General features: G+C 43.0%; 1 protein-coding gene and 1 pseudogene across 3 annotated transcripts in view; one reads left to right on the top strand and one right to left on the bottom strand.

Moving 5' to 3' along the window:
* The window catches only part of CMTR1 (cap methyltransferase 1), a 50705-nt gene extending 38642 nt beyond the window's left edge, over positions 1 to 12063 (bottom strand). Inside the window, exons 1-3 of one of the 3 annotated variants that reach the window (XM_064597556.1) lie at positions 11881 to 12063; positions 9271 to 9408; positions 257 to 408 (exon numbers count right to left, since the gene is read on the bottom strand). In XM_064597556.1, coding sequence (XP_064453626.1) covers positions 257 to 408; positions 9271 to 9403 — 285 coding nt within the window. In that variant the 5' untranslated portion in view covers positions 9404 to 9408; positions 11881 to 12063. The remainder of the gene's footprint in view (positions 1 to 256; positions 409 to 9270; positions 9409 to 11880) is intronic. The other 2 variants (XM_064597554.1, XM_064597555.1) reach the window with 2 other exon arrangements.
* LOC123840168 (cytochrome c oxidase subunit 6A1, mitochondrial-like) lies at positions 2707 to 3125 on the top strand (annotated as a pseudogene).
* Positions 12064 to 18045: the final 5982 nt, after the last annotated feature.

The following is an 18045-nucleotide window of genomic DNA, read 5'->3' as shown; positions in this document are numbered from 1 at the left end:
TCATTACTAAGGAGACCAAAGGGTGATCCAGCTCTGGATAGGACAGGACAAGTAGGCCTGCACAGCCACTTCCCATGGATGATTCAGATGTGACAGATACTTCTATTAAGGGGGCCACATACTCTACTAAATTTCAATAGCTGGAAAGCAGAGGAAAAACTCATGCCATAGCTTTTCTTCTTTTCACACCAATACAATTTCCCTTCTCTTATTCTGCTGGTGGAGCTTTAGAAACCCAACCCAAGCACTGACATACCATAAGCTTCCGGGAGACACTATTATACATGGAATAGCGAGAAGAAGTTCCCTCCACAAGGGAGTCTGCTTTGAATGCATCGTCAAAAGAGTCAGAGCTATGTTGCTTCCCCTCAGTCTCACTGTCAGACCCACTTAGGCTCGTGGTAGATGCTGGAAAAGAAAAAAAAGAAAATGCTCAAGGGAGTTGAGGGCACCAAGTATCCTCAAGAAGTCCAAGTTTCATTTATTTAACTAGTGTTCAGTATATGCGTTACATACATCAACTTCATAAAATGACCCAGGGTTAACTATATTCTCTACCTCTTACTATGTTATCTTGGGCAAGTCACTGAAAGTTCCTAATGGTACCTGACACACGATGGGAGCTCAAAATATCAGGTGTCCTGTCCCACCCTTTCAATTTTTCTCCTGTAAAACTGAGATGGTAATACCTACCTCATGGGTTTGTATGAAAATGAAATAATGTGTTTGAAAGTACACTGTCAAATATAAAATGTATTTATTGAACATACGATTGTTATTTCTGCTGCTTATTATTTGAACATCAACTTCCAAACATGGATACCTAGCTCCATTTTCAATAATTCTTTTTTTTTTTTTTTTAAGATTTTATTTATTTGACAGAGAGAGACACAGCGAGAGAGGGAACACAAGCAGGGGGAGTGGGAGAGGGAGAAGCAGGTTTCCCGCGCAGCAGGGAGCCCGATGCGGGGCTCGATCCCAGGACCCTGAGGTCATGACCTGAACCGAAGGCAGACGCTTAACGACTGAGCCACCAAGGCGCCCCTATTTTCAACAATTCTATCATGGGACTAACAATTTCTGATTGTTTAATCTCCTAGTTTCCTTTGTTTTCACAGTCCTTCAAACTCACAGGTAACAGGGTTTATAGCACTGCCCCAAAGAAGAGCTGGCTCACAGATGAGCTGTGACTTTTTTTTTTTTTTTTAAGATTTCATTTATTTGACAGAGAGAGACACAGCGAGAGAGGGAACACAAGCAGGGGGAGTGGGAGAGGGAGAAGCAGGCTTCCCGCCGAGCAGGGAGCCCGATGCGGGGCTCGATCCCAGGACCCTGGGATCATGACCTGAGCTAAAGGCAGATGCTTAATGACTGAGCCACCCAGGCGCCCCGAGCTGTGACATTTTAGAGGGGTAACTGTTCTCTTTCCATCACCAGCCTGCCCTACACACTAAACCATCTGCGTTGATGAGTCAAAGCCTGGCTGCTTGTGGGAGGTGTTGAGGAAAGGCAGCTGTGTAGAACGATTCTTCAGAGATCATGATGGTCACAATTCAGGTATGCAGAACTTGCAATGACATCATAATTCTAAAGCCTATCTGCACTGACCCGTCCACTTCCCCATGAGAACACAAACTTGTTCAGGGTTAACATTTGAGAAAAACCAAACGCTCTTCCCTAGCCCCCCAGGCCCAGCTCTCCCTCGCACGTGCTCCAAGGGCAGCAGCACCGCCAGCACAGCACCCATCACAGATGCCATCCCACTGGCCGGGGGCCCTCCTGGAGAGCGGGAACTGTGTCCCACTCAACTTTCCATCTCCAACACCTGGACTGAGTCTTCCCATTTAATAAAACTTAGGTATTCACTAGAGTGAATTTTTAAAACATCTTAAGTCTTGATTGATGGCCTTAAGATATTAATTACTAATACATTTGTTTATAGAATGAGGCAGGTACAAAGTAATCTATGAGTTGTAACATACTTAAATTTTCCTTTCAACAGTTTCACATAGAAAACTGGAAAATAGTAATACCCATAGGACAAAATTTGTACTATTACCAAAAATAGCTTCAAGTCTCATTTAGGTACATTTAACTTTGTTCCAGTGTTAAAACTTTGACAAAGACGATTTTTTTTTTTTTTAAGATTTTATTTATTTATTTGACAGAGAGAGAGACAGCGAGAGAGGGAACACAAGCAGGGGGAGTGGGAGAGGGAGAAGCAGGCCTCCCGCCGAGCAGGGAGCCCAATGCGGGGCTCGATCCCAGGACCCTGGGATCATGACCTGAGCCGAAGGCAGACGCTTAACGACTGAGCCACCCAGGCGCCCCGACAAAGATGGTTTTAAATAAAGCTGCTTTATAACCTGGCGCCATTAAAAAAAAAAAAAAAAATTTAAGTCTTTACACTTTAAAAAAAGGTTAAACAACAACAAAGAGTTTAAGCATGAGTATGAAATGCCTATATCTTAATAGAGAACTGGGCCTTCCTAGGACTATTATTTAAGAACTCCCATTCCCCCACCCCTCCGGCCAGTAGGCTGAAATAGGACATCTATCAGACCTGTCAAGAGAACAAAACACTGGTATTGTTTAATTGATCAGACAACACTTTGGCTCAGGACACGTTCTATAAAAGGTCCATGCTATATACAATGGGGCACTCTCCTAAAGAAATAATCCTACCCTCAAAGAGTTTAAAAATCAGACAACTAAGGTCCAGGTTGAAAATGGTGGTGGCAGCTGGGTCCTGGGTTTCTGGGCTGCTAGGTCGGTCTGGGGCACAGCTGGGGCAGTCCATGTTGAGTGGCACCCACGGCAAAGAGGAGGGTTCAGCTCAGATGTGGAAGGCCTTCTCCTAATTCATAGCACATCCTGGTGTGGGAGTGAGTATGATGAATGTCATCCTGAAGTCACATCACAGAGAGCACGGAGAACCCTGAGTTTGTCGCCTACCCCCATCTCTGCAACAGGTCCAAGCCCTTTCCCTGGGGAGATGGTAGTCACACTGTATTCCATAAGTCTCACATGAATCCACTTCCAACCACCTATGAAAATGAATAAAGAGAACCTGGACCACTACCCAGTGGGGACCACAGCACTGGTTTGGACCATGACTCTGCACGAGGACCAGAAAAGTATATGACCCCTCAAGCTCACCTTCTTTACTTGTGTCAAATGATGACCAGTATACTGATCTTCCATCCTTGTGTTTATGGCAGGAGATGGCTTAAATAAATAACTTAGATTGGTCGATGAAAAAAAAAATTTAAATAATAAAAATTTAAAAAAACAAAAATCAGATAGCTAAAATAAATATGCGGTTTTTTCTTTTAGAAATATAACATTTTGCAGAAGAAAGAAAAGCCGTATGACATGTTTGAAAAAATTAGAATAAACTTAAAACCAACATTCTGGCTCCTAAGCAGTTAGCAAGGAGAAATGTTGGTTGAGAATATCCCTATATGAGAGACACCAAATCTACCCCTACCTCTTTTTTTTTTTTTTTTAGACTTTATTTATTTGAGAGACAGAGAGCACGAGCAGCATGGGGGAGGGGGGTGCAGACAAGCAGACTCCCCGCTGAGCAAGGAGCCCGATGTGGGGCTCGATCCCAGGACCCTGGGATCATGACCTGAGCAGAAGACAGACACTTAACTGACTGAGCCACCCAGGCAACTGTACCCCTTCCTCTTAGGAAGCTGTCCAATTCCCTCAATAAGGAGCTGACTTGCTTACATAGACCAACGCAGCACACATCACAGAGTGCCAGAGAATGCCACTCAGAAGGAAAGACCCAGAACATTAACATAAGAGTAACCATGGAAACTGTGAGGTGAGGTTATATTTATTTTCTGTTTTGCACTCTTCTGCATTTTCTGTGTGAGAAATAAGATTCATTTGAAATAAAATTCATTTGAAAATTAGAGTAAAAAAATAAAGCTATAAAGAAATAAAGTACCATTCCTTGAGAAGAATTTGGTTCCTTTCCAGACCAAGCTTGAGAGGACAGCAGATCTAAGGGGAAAGACTTCTCGAGTGGCTCAAGTCTAACCCTGGGTCTCTCATCTATTAACTCCCATGCAGGGGAAAGAGACACACTCTACAAGAGAGGGCCCACATGCTAAAGAACTGTGCTTCCAAAGGTGCAGCTTCTCTTCACTCAGTCGCTTCCATGCCTTCAATCTGTACTGACTGGTATAGAAAGAGGGGGTACCGGGAATGTGGGTGGCTCCCTGAGCACAGCCCTAAAGTTTCTTTCTGTGTAACCCAGGGATCTGGGGTCCTGACTAACCAGAAGCTACAATGTTAGATCAGTTATTATTCCTTTCACCGGTTTTCTGGGGATTCATAAGTCAACGTACGAAAAGGTTAGGAAAACCTGGTATCCTTATCAAAGGAGAGTGTGCCCTTGGTCCAGCTCTAGGTGCAGTTGCCAGGCTGTCAAGTTTGCTTGAGGACCCAGCTGTGGGCACTCATCAATGGTATGAACATCATTCCTCGGCATGCAGGGTACAAACCACCCTCAGATCTCAAAGAGAAATCTTTTGTTTTCTTTGTCTTCATACCATTCTTGGACCAAAATGACAGGGGGAACCAAATTTGGGTGGAGGGCTCATTAGGCAAATCAGTGGTGACTCTGGGACAGAGATCGTTCCACTCCATTCCCCTTCCCTAGGTGCTACATGTGTGTACCCAGTGAGGTCTGAGAGTGAGGTCAATGGAAGCTAAAATACCATCCTACTAAGCATTTCTCTGTGAGATCAACAAGTGTGCTGGATAAGCCTTATTTCCCTTTTATTTCATGTGGTATTTGAAGCCAATTCTTAGCCTGACATGATTTAAAACAAAGTTGCCTAGACTACTCCTGATGCCCACAGCCAGCCACAGCCACTGCCCATTTTCACGCCTGGGCCTTTGGGGCCACGCTTTTCAGATGGAAAGGACACAACTGTCATGGCTGCAGCAGTAACTAAAGGGGAGATTTCGTCTCCCAAGACTGATAAGAATTCAGCAAACACTGAGCAGACAATTTTGTAATGAAGATATAAATTAACAGGAGTAATAAGGTCAGTCTATTAAAATGATTCATTTCATTAAGAACTTGCCAAAGCTGGGTGGCATTCCCATTTACCTCCCCAGGAGCTCCCCTTCTAAAACCTAAATAATAAACATTATTTAGAGTTTTCATTTAAGATTTCTCTCCACCTGATAGAAATCATTACTCTTAAGTCATTTTTAAAGATGAAAAGTTCAAAATTTTTCACATAGCAACAGAACAGCAGGGCAAAATTCTTTACATGGCAACAGAACAGTAGGGCAAACATGCCAAGATTAAAAATGACAGTGACAGCACATAGAGAGAGGCAGCTCCAACCACTAATGGCCAAGGTGAGCAGCACACAGATAGAGAGGAATAAATTATGGATTTTAATAAATACCACACATCCTGCTTAACAACTGCTGTGGAATATACTCATTCCTGTTTAAAGACTCCATTTCTCCTTCATGCCAGACAAATGGTAATTCGTTAGAGCAATTTAAACAGATACCGATAAAGGAAGTTTTTGATTAAGGTCATGAATCTGGGCTGACAGGAAAGCGATGGTGTTTCAGGGAGAATAGCCTATTTAGGCAAGAACTACACCTGGTGGAGGGGAAGGCGAAAGGGCCTGGCAACTTCCAAAGCAACATGCTGCGGGAGGGCCAGGAGCCCACACTGGATACACAGCTCAGGACAAAAGGAAACGGTCTTGGAGCCTAGACTAGTTTCCCTGAGAGAAACAACCAGAAAGAACAAAATGACCTCTATCCGCCCCTTTTTACTTCAAAAGGTTGTTATTTAGTAGCAAATTTCCAAGAGTTGATTTAGGCTTAAAAACGCCTTCAAACTACTCTTAACATACCCAAAAGAACACGTGATGCCACAGCAGCCATTACAACAACATCTCTTTTTTTCTTTACTCTGGTCACATGTCAATCTCTGACCTGGCAATGCACTTAACTTGTCAATAAAGTAAAATAAACAAACTGATTAAACTAAACAGATCTATTAATGAGTCATCACACTGATCTAGTAGAGAAAGCACAAATAAAGCCCAGAAAGACAGAAATAGTAACTACTATTTTTTTGTTTTTCTATGTGTACCCTAAAGAGCATTTTTCAATCATCTGTTCAACAGTATGTCCAGGTAGAAGTGGCTGAAGCAAAAGGAAACACATTTGCTTTAATGCAATGACTGGACTAGGAAAGCTGCATATAAATCTCAGCAGATACACAGCTTCTGGTGAGACAGTAAACTACCAGGGCACACTATCCAGGGGACGCCTAAGAAAAGCCAATTCAGGGGGCACCTGGGTGGCTCAGTCGGTTAAGCGTCTGCCTTCAGCTCAGGTCAGGATCCCAGGGTCCTGGGACCCAGCCCTGAGTCGGGCTCCCTGCTCAGCGGGGAGTCTGCTGCTCTCTCTACCTCCGCCCCTCTACCCCTCCCCGCAGCTCGCCAGCTCGTGTGCTCCTCTCCCAAATAAATAAAATCTTAAAAAAGAAAAGCCAATTCAGAACAGAGATGATATAAATGCTAAGTACTTAATGAAATGATCTTCTGTAGAATGGAGGAGGGATAGGCAAAATGAAAGAGGTGAAGCATTTTAAGCTTCTTGGAAAAGATACTACTATTGCCTTTTTTGTTGTTGTAAAGATTTTTTATTTATTTGACAGAGAGAGAGACAACGAACGAGAGAGGGAATACAAGCGGGGGAGTGGGAGAGGGAGAGCCAAGCTTCCCGCTGAACAGGGAGCCTGATGCGGGGCTCGATCCCAGGACCCTGGGATCATGACCTGAGCTGAAGGCAGACGCTTAACGACTGAGCCACCCAGGCGCCCCCTACTATTGCCTTCTATCAATTCAATTCAGTAAATATTTATTGAGCATTTATTCCATGCCAGGTATGGGATGAGGGGGAGTGGCACAGAGAGCAATCTTGCTGATGAAGACACCAGACTCCAGCCCTCAGTTTTTATGACAACAAAAAAGCTAAAATAAGCTCAAACAGGGAAATCTAGCAGTGTTTATTTGCCACTGCCTCCTGCCTCATTTTCAGAAAAAGGGGTGCCTGGGTGGCTCAGTGGGTTTAGTGTCCAACTCTTGATTTCAGCTCAGGTCATGATCTCAGGGTCATGAGATCGAGCCCCATGCTGGGCTCTGCGGGGAGTCTGCTTAAGAGTCTCTCTCTCTGCCCCTCCCTCCCTCTCTTTCTTTCATTCCCTCTAAAAAAAGAAAAGTACCAAATGGCATATATTGCCAAATGCATGCAAGGTACTGGCCATTTAGATTTCCATTCTGTACACACAACAGCATAGTCAATCCTAACTGACTCACATGGTGCTACTTCCAGGAAAGGTTAAAGCTATTAGGTACAATTAAGGGAAATGTGGGGGGGGGGGTGGACAATCTCAATTCAGTCAATTTTAAAAGCTCGAAATTTAAATCAGACTGGTTCCCTTAAAAGATCCTTAACCATATGCCTCCCTCTACCTGTCAGTTACCCTCTCTTTACCCCAAGAAGATGCCCCCTGAGATCCACTTAGAACTAGATACCTCCAGCACCTGAGTATATTTATTCTCCCAGACATGCTCTCCCTTTTTCCCTTATAGGCCATCTCTCCCAATAAACCAGAGCTCTACCTAAGGAGACTCTACCTTTACCAAGCTGCTCAAATCCCAGGTGAAAAGCAAAACTCCCTTTCTTTAACAGTCCCTAGAACCAGCCACTATGTTTTTGCCTTCCTACTTAGGACATACAGTGTCCACAGGTGCCTTTAGACTCAATTACATATTTCAATTACATACAGCCTTTCTCAGCTATCCTGGAATCCACTGTGACAACTTTAAAGGCACTCATATCTCCACACACAAGGTTGTAAGAGTCTCATTCAACCGGGACCACAGCCGCACCAAATGCTTCAGCTGTACCGCCTGTCAAGCTTCTCCTTTCTGAACCAGCTTCTCAGTACAACTGATGAGTAACTGCCCTTCAGTTAGCCTACCACTTGTAAACTGTATTTCCTACCACTCTCAAAGGATGCTTCACACCCTTTCAGTCACCCATCTGTTGCCAAATTTCATTCTAATTGACCAGTGATCCAGCAAAGGCTCCAAAATGCATGCTGGTGTACCGGGTTGAATACTGTCCCTCCAAAAAGCTATGTCCACTCAGCACCAGGGAACATGATGTTTGGAAATATGGTCTTTTTGCAGATGTAATCAAATTAAAATCATGTAATACTAGATTAGGGTGGGCCCTGATTCAATGACTGATGCCCTTTCAAGAAAAGGAAAATTTGCAACAGACGACACACAGAGGAAAGACAGAGGCAAAGACTGGAGTTATGCTGTTATAAACCAAGAACACCAAGGATTGCCAGCAACCACCAGAAGCTAGAAGAGGCAAGGAAGGATTCTTCCCAAGAGCCTTCAGAGGGAGCATGGCCCTGCTGACACCTGGACTTCAGACATGTAGCCTCCAGAGCTATGGAGAATAAATTTCTGTTGTTTTAAGCCACCCAGTTTGTGGTACTTTGCTCCAGCAGCCCTAGGAAATAAATACAGCTGGCACGTCAAGGTAAATGCAAATGAAGCTGCTTCTAATTGTTCGGTATTTGAAGCAAGCTCCTAGGCACTCTACAATTTCTTTCACAGAAAGGCACCTATGGACACTGTGTATGTCCATAACCCTAAAAAACAGGCAAAGCAAAATGTTAGTTTCAACCAGATCAGTGAAATCTTTTGAGCTTAATGTCAACAGTGAACACAGGGATGCTCCAATTCATTTGGGTGTTTCTGATCACAACAGTTGAGGGAATTGAGAAAACAGAATGCAAAAACCTGAGGGGAATTAGGCCAGAACACTGCAGGAAAGAGCCCATCCCCTGTGAAAGAGACCCAGGATCATTAACACCAATTAAGAGCACAGGGCACTCAGGGCTCCCCACTACCTCCAACTGGCTTTAAGGCAGCAAAAGAGTGCCACCTACTGAAAGACCAGCCACAGAACTAAGGCACTACTGTAAAAATTCCAATTCTTTATTTAAAACAAGTTGTCCATTCCTAGTAGAATGGGCAGAAAGGAAGAGAGCCTATAGTCAACATCTCTCTGTAGAAGTTGCCTAATTTCCCTGAAGGGGCAGCAGACTGTGTTCTGCCCAATTCAGGCACCAGGGATTCAAATAACGAGATGGCCAGCGGCCTCACATCACATGGGCAAGCATACCTTTTGCTGCGTGATTGACGGAAGAGGGAGGTTCGTCATCAGACGTAGAACTGAGGTTCAGGGCAAGCTCTGCAACTCTTTTCTTCTGTTTCTTGATAGGGGCAGTGCATTCTGGATCATTTCTCCTCCTCATTGTTACTGCAACCATAAATCCAGATAGTCAGCTGCCCTTGTCAGAGCAGGGATTCCAAAATATAAATCATCAGTGGGATGGGATTTGGCAATTCCAAACAGCTTCCAGTGCCGGCACTTGAATAGCCTCTTCCTCAAATTGAGGTCCAGGAAGGATGCTAGCCAAGCTCTAGTCTTCAATAATAGCTGTTAGTTTTACTGGAAAATGTGTGGTGCTCACAGACCCAGAGGCCTAAGAGCCTTGATGTCAGATACCAAAAGTCATGGATCAACTCTACAAGCCACAGCAGGGGGAAAAAGCCTTGGGTACTTATTATTCTGTACTTATCATGCAACACTGGCCATGTGTGACAACAACGTACACTGGACATTAATTATGAAACCTAATGAGTATCAACCAATATTTCCAAGGTGAAGGGACAATCCCAGAATGATAGCTCCATCACCATTATTATTTTACCAATTAAGAGATTACATAATATGATACAAATACTGGTTTTGGTTTATTTCAGGATGTTTAAAAACATGAAAGAATTGGGAAAGTTTTTGATGAGAGTAAGGAATGGAAGTGGTTGACTTAGGACTGAGAAAACAGAAGGGTGGGAAAATTATTCAAACTGGAGGTAGCCACATCATAGGACTCTGGTGTAAAAATAATTTTAACACCAACACACCTCCATGAAAAAAGAATGGAGATGATCAGGCACCACGTCACCATCATCCACGCCCACCGGTAGGTACATGAGAGGTAAGCATGGCGGGGGGAAAAATGAGATGGAATGAAGTGATTATGACATTCTGAAACCTTAAGAAATGATCAAGTTAAAGAGTAGTAGCGAATACAAACAGAGAAAGACATGTATCATATGATCTCACTGATATGAGGAATTCTTAATTGTAGGAAACAAACTGAGGGTTGCTGGAGTGGGGGGTGGGGTGGAAGGGATGGGGTGACTGGGTGATAGACACTGGGGAGGGTATGTGCTCTGGTAAGCGCTGTGAATTGTGCAAGACTGTTGAATCTCAGATCTGTACCTCTGAAACAAATAATGCAATATATGTTAAGAAAAAAAGAAGAAGAAGAAGGTAGCGGGAGGGGAAGAATGAAGCGGGGGAAATCGGAGGGGTGGACGAACCATGAGAGACGATGGACTCTGAAAAACTGAGGGTTCTAGAGGGGAGGGGGGTGGGAGGATGGGTTAGCCTGGTGGTGGGTATTGAGGAGGGCACATTCTGTATGGAGCACTGGGTGTTGTGCACAAACAATGAATCATGGAACACTTCATCTAAAACTAATGATGTAATGTATGGGGATTAACATAAGAATAAAAAAAAAAAAGAAAAAGTAGTAGCGAATACAGTGTGGTTTACACACAACTGATGGGCTATAAGGAGACTCAGAAAAGAGAAAGAACTCAAAACATAGGAGCAAACAGGTGGGTGACCAGCTGGGCTGCAATTCCTTGAGGAAGGGGAGGTGCAGAGGCACAAAACAGACTTTTAACATGGATCACAGCAGCAAGAGAGCAATGAAATGCAAAGATACCACTGATCCCCTCAACCTCACAAAACCCTGAATCACATGTTTCACTTCTCTAGCTCAAGGATGAGCAGTCAATCCAATGCATAATCTTATACTGAGGCAGCCTCTTACTAGCCACAGGCAGGGGTTATTTATCTTGGGGAAGAACGGGGGACCTTGAACAAAGAGAAAGCAAAACGACGTTTCACTTTAAACTACCGTCTTAAATGCCCCCCAAAAGGCCCATAACAAAAGCAAAAAGGGCCATCTGATTCTTAGCGACTCTGGAAGACTGCAAGCACGGGAAACTCAATGTGGACTGCGTTGGGGTGGGTGCAAAAAAAGGAGAGTAAATTGTTGTGTGAAAGGCAGGAGATACTGATGCTCCTCCCCAAACCACCTTAGATGCGGGCCTTGCAAATCACCTACCCCAACCCTCCCGTTTTCCACTGGAAAGAACTGAGGCCCGAGAGGGAAGGCCGCACACCTTAACCAGTGCCCCGCTCAAGTGACCGACACAGGCCAGGAGAATGTGCCCAGGCAGGGAACTTCTACGTGGAAGGCAAAAGGCCTGGTTCTACCTGCTGCTCTCCCAAAAATGGGGTTCAAATCCCCTCTCCAGCCTTCTCTCCCAGTGTGTCGGTTTCGCACTGCCACCCTTATTCACTGAGAGAGGAGATGAGCTCCTATCTCTCCCGGCCAGTCTTTTCATTTGGAAACAACGTGAGTGTGTGAATGTGTGCGCAGAGACGTTTGTCGGCGGCAACTCGGGCTGCCGGGAGCTGGAGGGGCAGGTGGGGGGCAGGGGAGGATTGAAGGAAGTGGGGGAGAGAGAAGGGGCGGCGAGGGTCACCACCGCCGGTGCGCGGCCAAGGCGGCGGTGGAGGGGAGAGGGATGCTGAGCCCGCGCGCCCGCCCGCCCGCTCGCTCCCCCCAGGCCGCGCGTCGGCACTCACGCTGAGGGGAGAGGGTGAGCTGCCTGGGAGCGGAGAGGGGGGGCTCAGGCCGCCGTTGCCGCCGCCGCCGCCGCCACCAGGCCTGGCCCTGCCGCTGCCAGAGCCGCCGCCTCCTCCCTCAGTTTCGTTTCCCCACCAGCCAGCCTGGTCCGCCGGCCGCGCTGTCGCGCTCGGGTCCCGCCCTGCGGGCTGCGCAGCCTGATGACGTCACGGGCAGCCCGCGCCCTCCGCGCGGCCGGGTCCTGGCCCCGGGGGAGAAGACACAGGTTCGGGCCCGCCCCACCCCCACCAGGGCCGTCCAGGGCGCCTGCGCGGAAGAGCCTAGGGGGAAGGATACAAAGCAAAAGTAACAGAGTTCTCTTCTCTTCTCGCTCTAGGGACGAGAAACAAATATAAAAATTAAAAGAGCAGGTGTCGTCACATCACCTCATTTCACTTGTTCTCATTATTATTTTCATTTTTAAAGATTAAGAGCAAGTTGAGAGAGGTAAACGGTACGGTGAATTGGCTCAGCGCAGAAACCTAGTGTTCTTGTTCACTGCTGTATCCCCAACATCCTGCGTATAATACATCTTCAACAGATGTTGAACGAAGGTCGGGAGGAGAGAAGGAATGCTGCCTATGGCATCTTACCATATGGAAACAGATGGTTTCCCATCCCAAACCCCTCTTCCAATTTTCTGGCCAATATGGCCAAAAGTCTGCTGAACATCCTCAGTCAGTCACTTCACACCCATAAATTCAAATCTGACTTTATGTTTTCCTGTAAGCCTGCTCTTTTTCCAGTGAATGGCACCACCATTCATCCTGTTGGTCCAACTGGAAATCTGAGATGGCCCCATCTCCCTCATTTCCCAGAGCCTCCAATATGAGGCTTCACCGAGTTTACCACCTAATTGTCTCCCAAATCTATACATTCTTCTCCACCCCATTGCCACAACCCATGCACTCACCTTCTCTGAACAGGATTTCTCCAATAATCTCCAAATCATTGTTCCCGTCTCCAGTGGTGATGCCTGTAGTGTAGAATTTAAAAATTTATTCTGATTCTGTCACAACCTATCAATGATTAAAACTCATCAATGACTTCCCATTTCTCTTAGGGTGAAGTTAATGTCTTTAAGATGGCTACAAAATGTCAGTCTGACCCAGTCTGCAGTCCTGTCTTAGGTTACTGGTCCTTTCTCCCCATCCCCATGTCTCTTAAGGGTTCACCCCCCTACCTGGATAGCTCTTCTCCCCCTTTGCTTGGCTAATGTCCACTTATCCCTGAGATGTGTTTAGCATCCTTATCTGGAAATCTTTCCTGACTCTACAAGTCTGGGTTGGGAATCCCACCCCCGAGTTCCCACAGCTTTGTCCTTCTGCTATCAAAGCACTTATCTCGGTGTGTTGTGTAATGACCCCTTGACTCACTTGCCTCCCCCACTCAGTTGTAAACTTTGTATAGGAAAGGTTATCTCCGTCTGTCTGTATTAAATCCATAAGATCCACAAGATTTAATACAGTGGCTGGTAGTAGGTGCTCAGTAGATATTTATTGAATCTGCGGAAGTATGGAAGATGAATTAAGGTTAAGTGATGTGCCCAAGGTCACAGAGCTAGGAAGCAGCAAATGAGCATTTAAACCTAGGTCTCTTTGATTCTAAAGCTAAATATTTTTCTACCTCACCAGGGGTTCTTAACGTATGTGTGTTTTGGACACCTTTGGTAATCTTAAAGCTTATGGACCCATTCTCAAAATAATAAATTGAAGGGCATAAAATACAATATATAGAATTACTAAGGAAATCAATTATATTGAAATATAATTATTTAACAAATTTTGTGATTTCTTTTTGTAATTTTAGAGTAAAGCATTAAACAATGCATTTAAAAATAGGAAAATTAGGGGCGCCTGGGTGGCTCAGTTGGTTAAGCGACTGCCTTCGGCTCAGGTCATGATCCTGGAGTCCCGGGATCAAGTCCCGCATCGGGCTCCCTGCTCGGCAGGGAGTCTACTTCTCTCTCTCCCACTCCCCGTTTGTGTTCCCTCTCTCGCTGTGTCTTTCTCTGTCAAATAAATAAATAAAATCTTTAAAAAAAAAATAAAAATAAAAATAGGAAAATTAAAGATAAAATTAGTTTTTAATACATATGAGTAAAATCAATGAATAGTGCTGGAACACTTAGATAAATATATAGAGAAAAGATGAATGTTGATTTCTACCTTATACCATATGCAAAATTAAATCAAATGGATCAGACCTAAATATAAGAGCAAAAATGATAAAGTTTGTAATAGAAAACATTAGGCAACTATAGTGAACAATAATGTATTGTATATTTGAAAGTCACTAACAGAGTAAATCTTAAAAGTTCTCATCACAAGAAAAAATTAGAACTGTGTGAGGTGATGATATTAATGTATTTGTGGTAATCATTTCACAATATATACATATATCAAGTCATTATGTTATATACCTTAAACTGATACTATATGTCAATTATATCTCTACAGGGGAAAAAGGAAGTTAAAAAAAAGAAACATAGGAGAATATCCTTGCAGACTTGGAGTAGACAAAGAGTTTTTCACAAAAGACCCAAAGAGCATTAATCAGAAGAAAAAAATTGTTAAAATAGACTTCATCAAAATAAAAGGCTTTGCTCATCATCAGAAGACACCATTAAGAAATTGAATAGGCAAACCACAGACTGAGAGAAAAACATTCACAATACGTATATCTGACAAATGACTTATACCCCAAAAATATATAACACTCAATATAAAAAGAAAAACAGGGGCACCTGGGTGGCTCAGTCAGTTAAGTGTCTACCTTCGGCTCAGGTCATGATCCTGGGGTCCTGTGACCAAATCCCACTACAGGCTCCTTACTCAGTGGGGAGCCTACTTCTCCCTCTCCCTCTGCCCCTCCCCTCCACATGTGCACATGAGCGTGAGCGCACACTCCTTCTCTCTCTCTCTCTCTCTCTCAATTAATTAAATAAAATCTTTAAAAAATATATTTGGTGCAGAAAAAATATTTGAAGAACTAATGGCTGAAAACTTCCAAATGATTGGGAAAAAACCCATAAATTTAGAGATTCCAGAAGCTCACTCTCCAAACAAGAAAAACTCAAAAAAATCTATTCCCAAATGCATCATAATCAAACTGCTGAAAACTAAAAGCTAAGAAAATATCTTGAAAACAGTCAGAGAAAAACAGTCTCACATATAGAAAAACAACAATTAGAGCAACTGTGAATTTCACATCAGAAATGTCAGGAATGGAGTAAGAATGATAAAATGGCAAATATTTAGGTAAATACCATAAACGCTTTTCTTCTTTTAAGTTCTTTAAAATTCACATGAGAGTTGAAAGCAAAAAATATGACATTGTCTGATGGAGTTTCCAATGGATGTAGATGTACTCTATGTATGGCAATTATAACATAAATGGGGGAGGGCAAAATAACCTATAAGGTGGCAAGGTTGCTATATTCCACCAAAGGTTGTAATATATTAATTCTAAGTAGACTGTGAAAAGTTAAGTACACATATTGTAATCCCTAGAGCAACCCCTTAAAAAAGATTTAGGAATTCCAACTTCTGGAATGGCATCATAAGGACCTCTAAAAATAGTCTTCCTAAAAGCAAAGAAAACACAGGCAAATTTGTCAAAATCAATTTGTTTTAGAACTTTGGAAATTAACCAAAGACTTACAACAGTCAAAGGAGGGTTTCCTCAGGAAAAATGATTTCAGTAAGAACAATGAACTTTGTGGCATTTTAACTTGCCCCAATCCTATCCCCTTATCACCGGCTCATCTACCACTATCAAGTGGTAGACTTGAAAACCAACCACATCGCAACTATGATAGCTATGAAAACCAGCAATCTAGCAGCAACTGACAGGACCAAACAGGTTTGGAGCTCCTCCAAAGCCCCACCTCCCAGAGAATTATCTCTATTTTAACTATCTGGTGGCTTGCTGAAAAATTCCATTCTCAGAGCATGTCTTTATTTTATCTGACTCAGAGGTTACTTTGTGTGAACAGTTCTATTTGCAAAGCACTATCAAAAATAATCAATGACAAGCATTACCTGAGGCAGCATTACCAGTTGGAGCTAACAAAAACTGAAAATAAAATATCTGAGAATGAGTTGCCCAAAGGGGTCTCTAAAAAGCCCTAGAATATTCCTAGGTATCTAGAAGGCTACAGGAATATGCAGGGCTGTTCATGTACCTAGGAAAGACCTGAGAAGGCCCTAATCTCTCACCTCTGACCTACTGTGAGTTCTGCACAAGCAGGGAGTGAAGATAAAGGCAGAGTTAGTTGTAAACTGCCTGTCAGAACATTGAAGCCATCCCCCAACATGCACACACCAACCTTGACAAAGGCTAGGAGATTTATTTGTTCAAGGCATTTAAAGAAATCTGTCCAGTCATTAGCTGATCATTAAACTAACCAGGCAGAGACTTCAGTGGCCATCCATGACAATGAATGCAAACTTTACAGAATTAATTCAGGAAAATCACTAAAAAATAGCAACAAAACCAAACTAGTTGGGGAGGTGTGTGTGGCATCACATTATTTTAAACCTTCAGTTTTCAACACACAAAGAAATGGTAAAGTATGACTCATTCAAGGGGGGGAGGAAGAAGTAGCCAGTAGAAACTCTACCAGTGAATGCCCAAAAGTTGAACCTAGTAGACAATGACTTTAAATTATCTATTATAATATGTTCAAAGAATTAAAGGAAACAATGTCCAAAGACTTAAAAGAAAGTATGAAGGAAGTGTCTCACCAAATAGAGAACATCAATAAAGAGATAGAAATTATGTTTTAAAAAGAACAAAGTAGAAATTCCAGCACTGAAAAGTACAATAACTGACATGAAAATTTCACTGTTGGTGCTTATTATGGACCGAATTGTGTCCTCCATAAAATTCATATGTTGAAGCCCTAACTCCCAATGTGACTGCATCTGGAGATAGGGCTTTTAGGAGGCAACTAAGGTTAAATGGGGTCATAAGGGCTCCTCAATAAGATTAACAGCTGACTTTGCATCAGAAATCATGGAGGCCAAAGGGCAATAGGATGACATATTCAAAATGCTTAAAGAAAAAGATAGTCAATCAAGAATTCTACATCCAGCAAAACTTAAAAAAAAATAGCAACAAAAACAAACTGGGGGGGGGTCATAAAGAAGAAACTGAGACATTCCCAGATAAACAAAAGCAGAATTTGTTATTATCAGACTTGCCTTACAAGAAATACTGAAATGAATCCTTCAAGCTGAAGGAAAGGACACTAGACAGTAAATTGAATCCACGCAAAGAAATGTATAGCACCAGTAAAGGTTGCCTCAAATCCATTTTGGGAATAGGCAAATGAAAAACAGTAAATAAATTACATTCAGAGTTCTCTGTCTTATATTCCCTGCCATATTCATAACTGTCACTTAATCAGAAAACAAAGTCAGAAGTATCTTGAGAGGATGTATTTTTATTTCTTACTTAATAAATAATATGAATTTTTTTTAAGATTTTTTTTTTTAATTTATTTGCGAGAGAGAGAATGAGAGACAGAGAGCACGAGAGGGAGGAGGGTCAGAGGGAGAAGCAGACTCCCCGCTGAGCAGGGAGCCCGATGCGGGACTCGATCCCAGGACTCCAGGATCATGACCTGAGCTGAAGGCAGTCGCTTAACCGACTGAGCCACCCAGGCGCCCAATAATATGAATTTTTTAAAGTATACACAGAGATAAAGTCAAAAACTCACTATATCAATTAAAATGGAGTTTTTTTACTTTTATAACTTACTTTGTTTAAATTCAATTAGTTAACATAGTGTATCATTAGTTTCAGATGTGGAGTTCAATTATTCATCCATTGCATAACACCAAGTGCTAAGTACATCACATGCCCTCCTTAATATCCGTCACCCAGTTACCCCATCCCTCCACCCTCTCCCCTCCAGCAACCCTGTTTGTTTCCTATAGTTAAAAGTCTCTTATGATTTGTCTCCCTCTCTGATTTCATCTTATTTTATTTTTCCCTCTCTTCCCCTATGATCATCTATTTTGTTTCTTAAATTCCACATATGAATGAAACCATATGATAATTGTCTTTCTCCGATTGACTTATTTTGCTCATAAAATGGAATCTTTTAAAATTTCAAA

This window comes from Mirounga angustirostris, unplaced genomic scaffold (genome assembly GCF_029215605.1).
Source record: "Mirounga angustirostris isolate CCGP_5_RB_7025 unplaced genomic scaffold, mMirAng1.0.hap1 SCAF_8, whole genome shotgun sequence".
In the NCBI taxonomy this organism is placed as follows: Eukaryota; Metazoa; Chordata; class Mammalia; order Carnivora; family Phocidae; genus Mirounga; species Mirounga angustirostris.
Note: the sequence above shows the minus strand (reverse complement) of the source record. Positions and strands in the feature narration are given on the sequence as shown.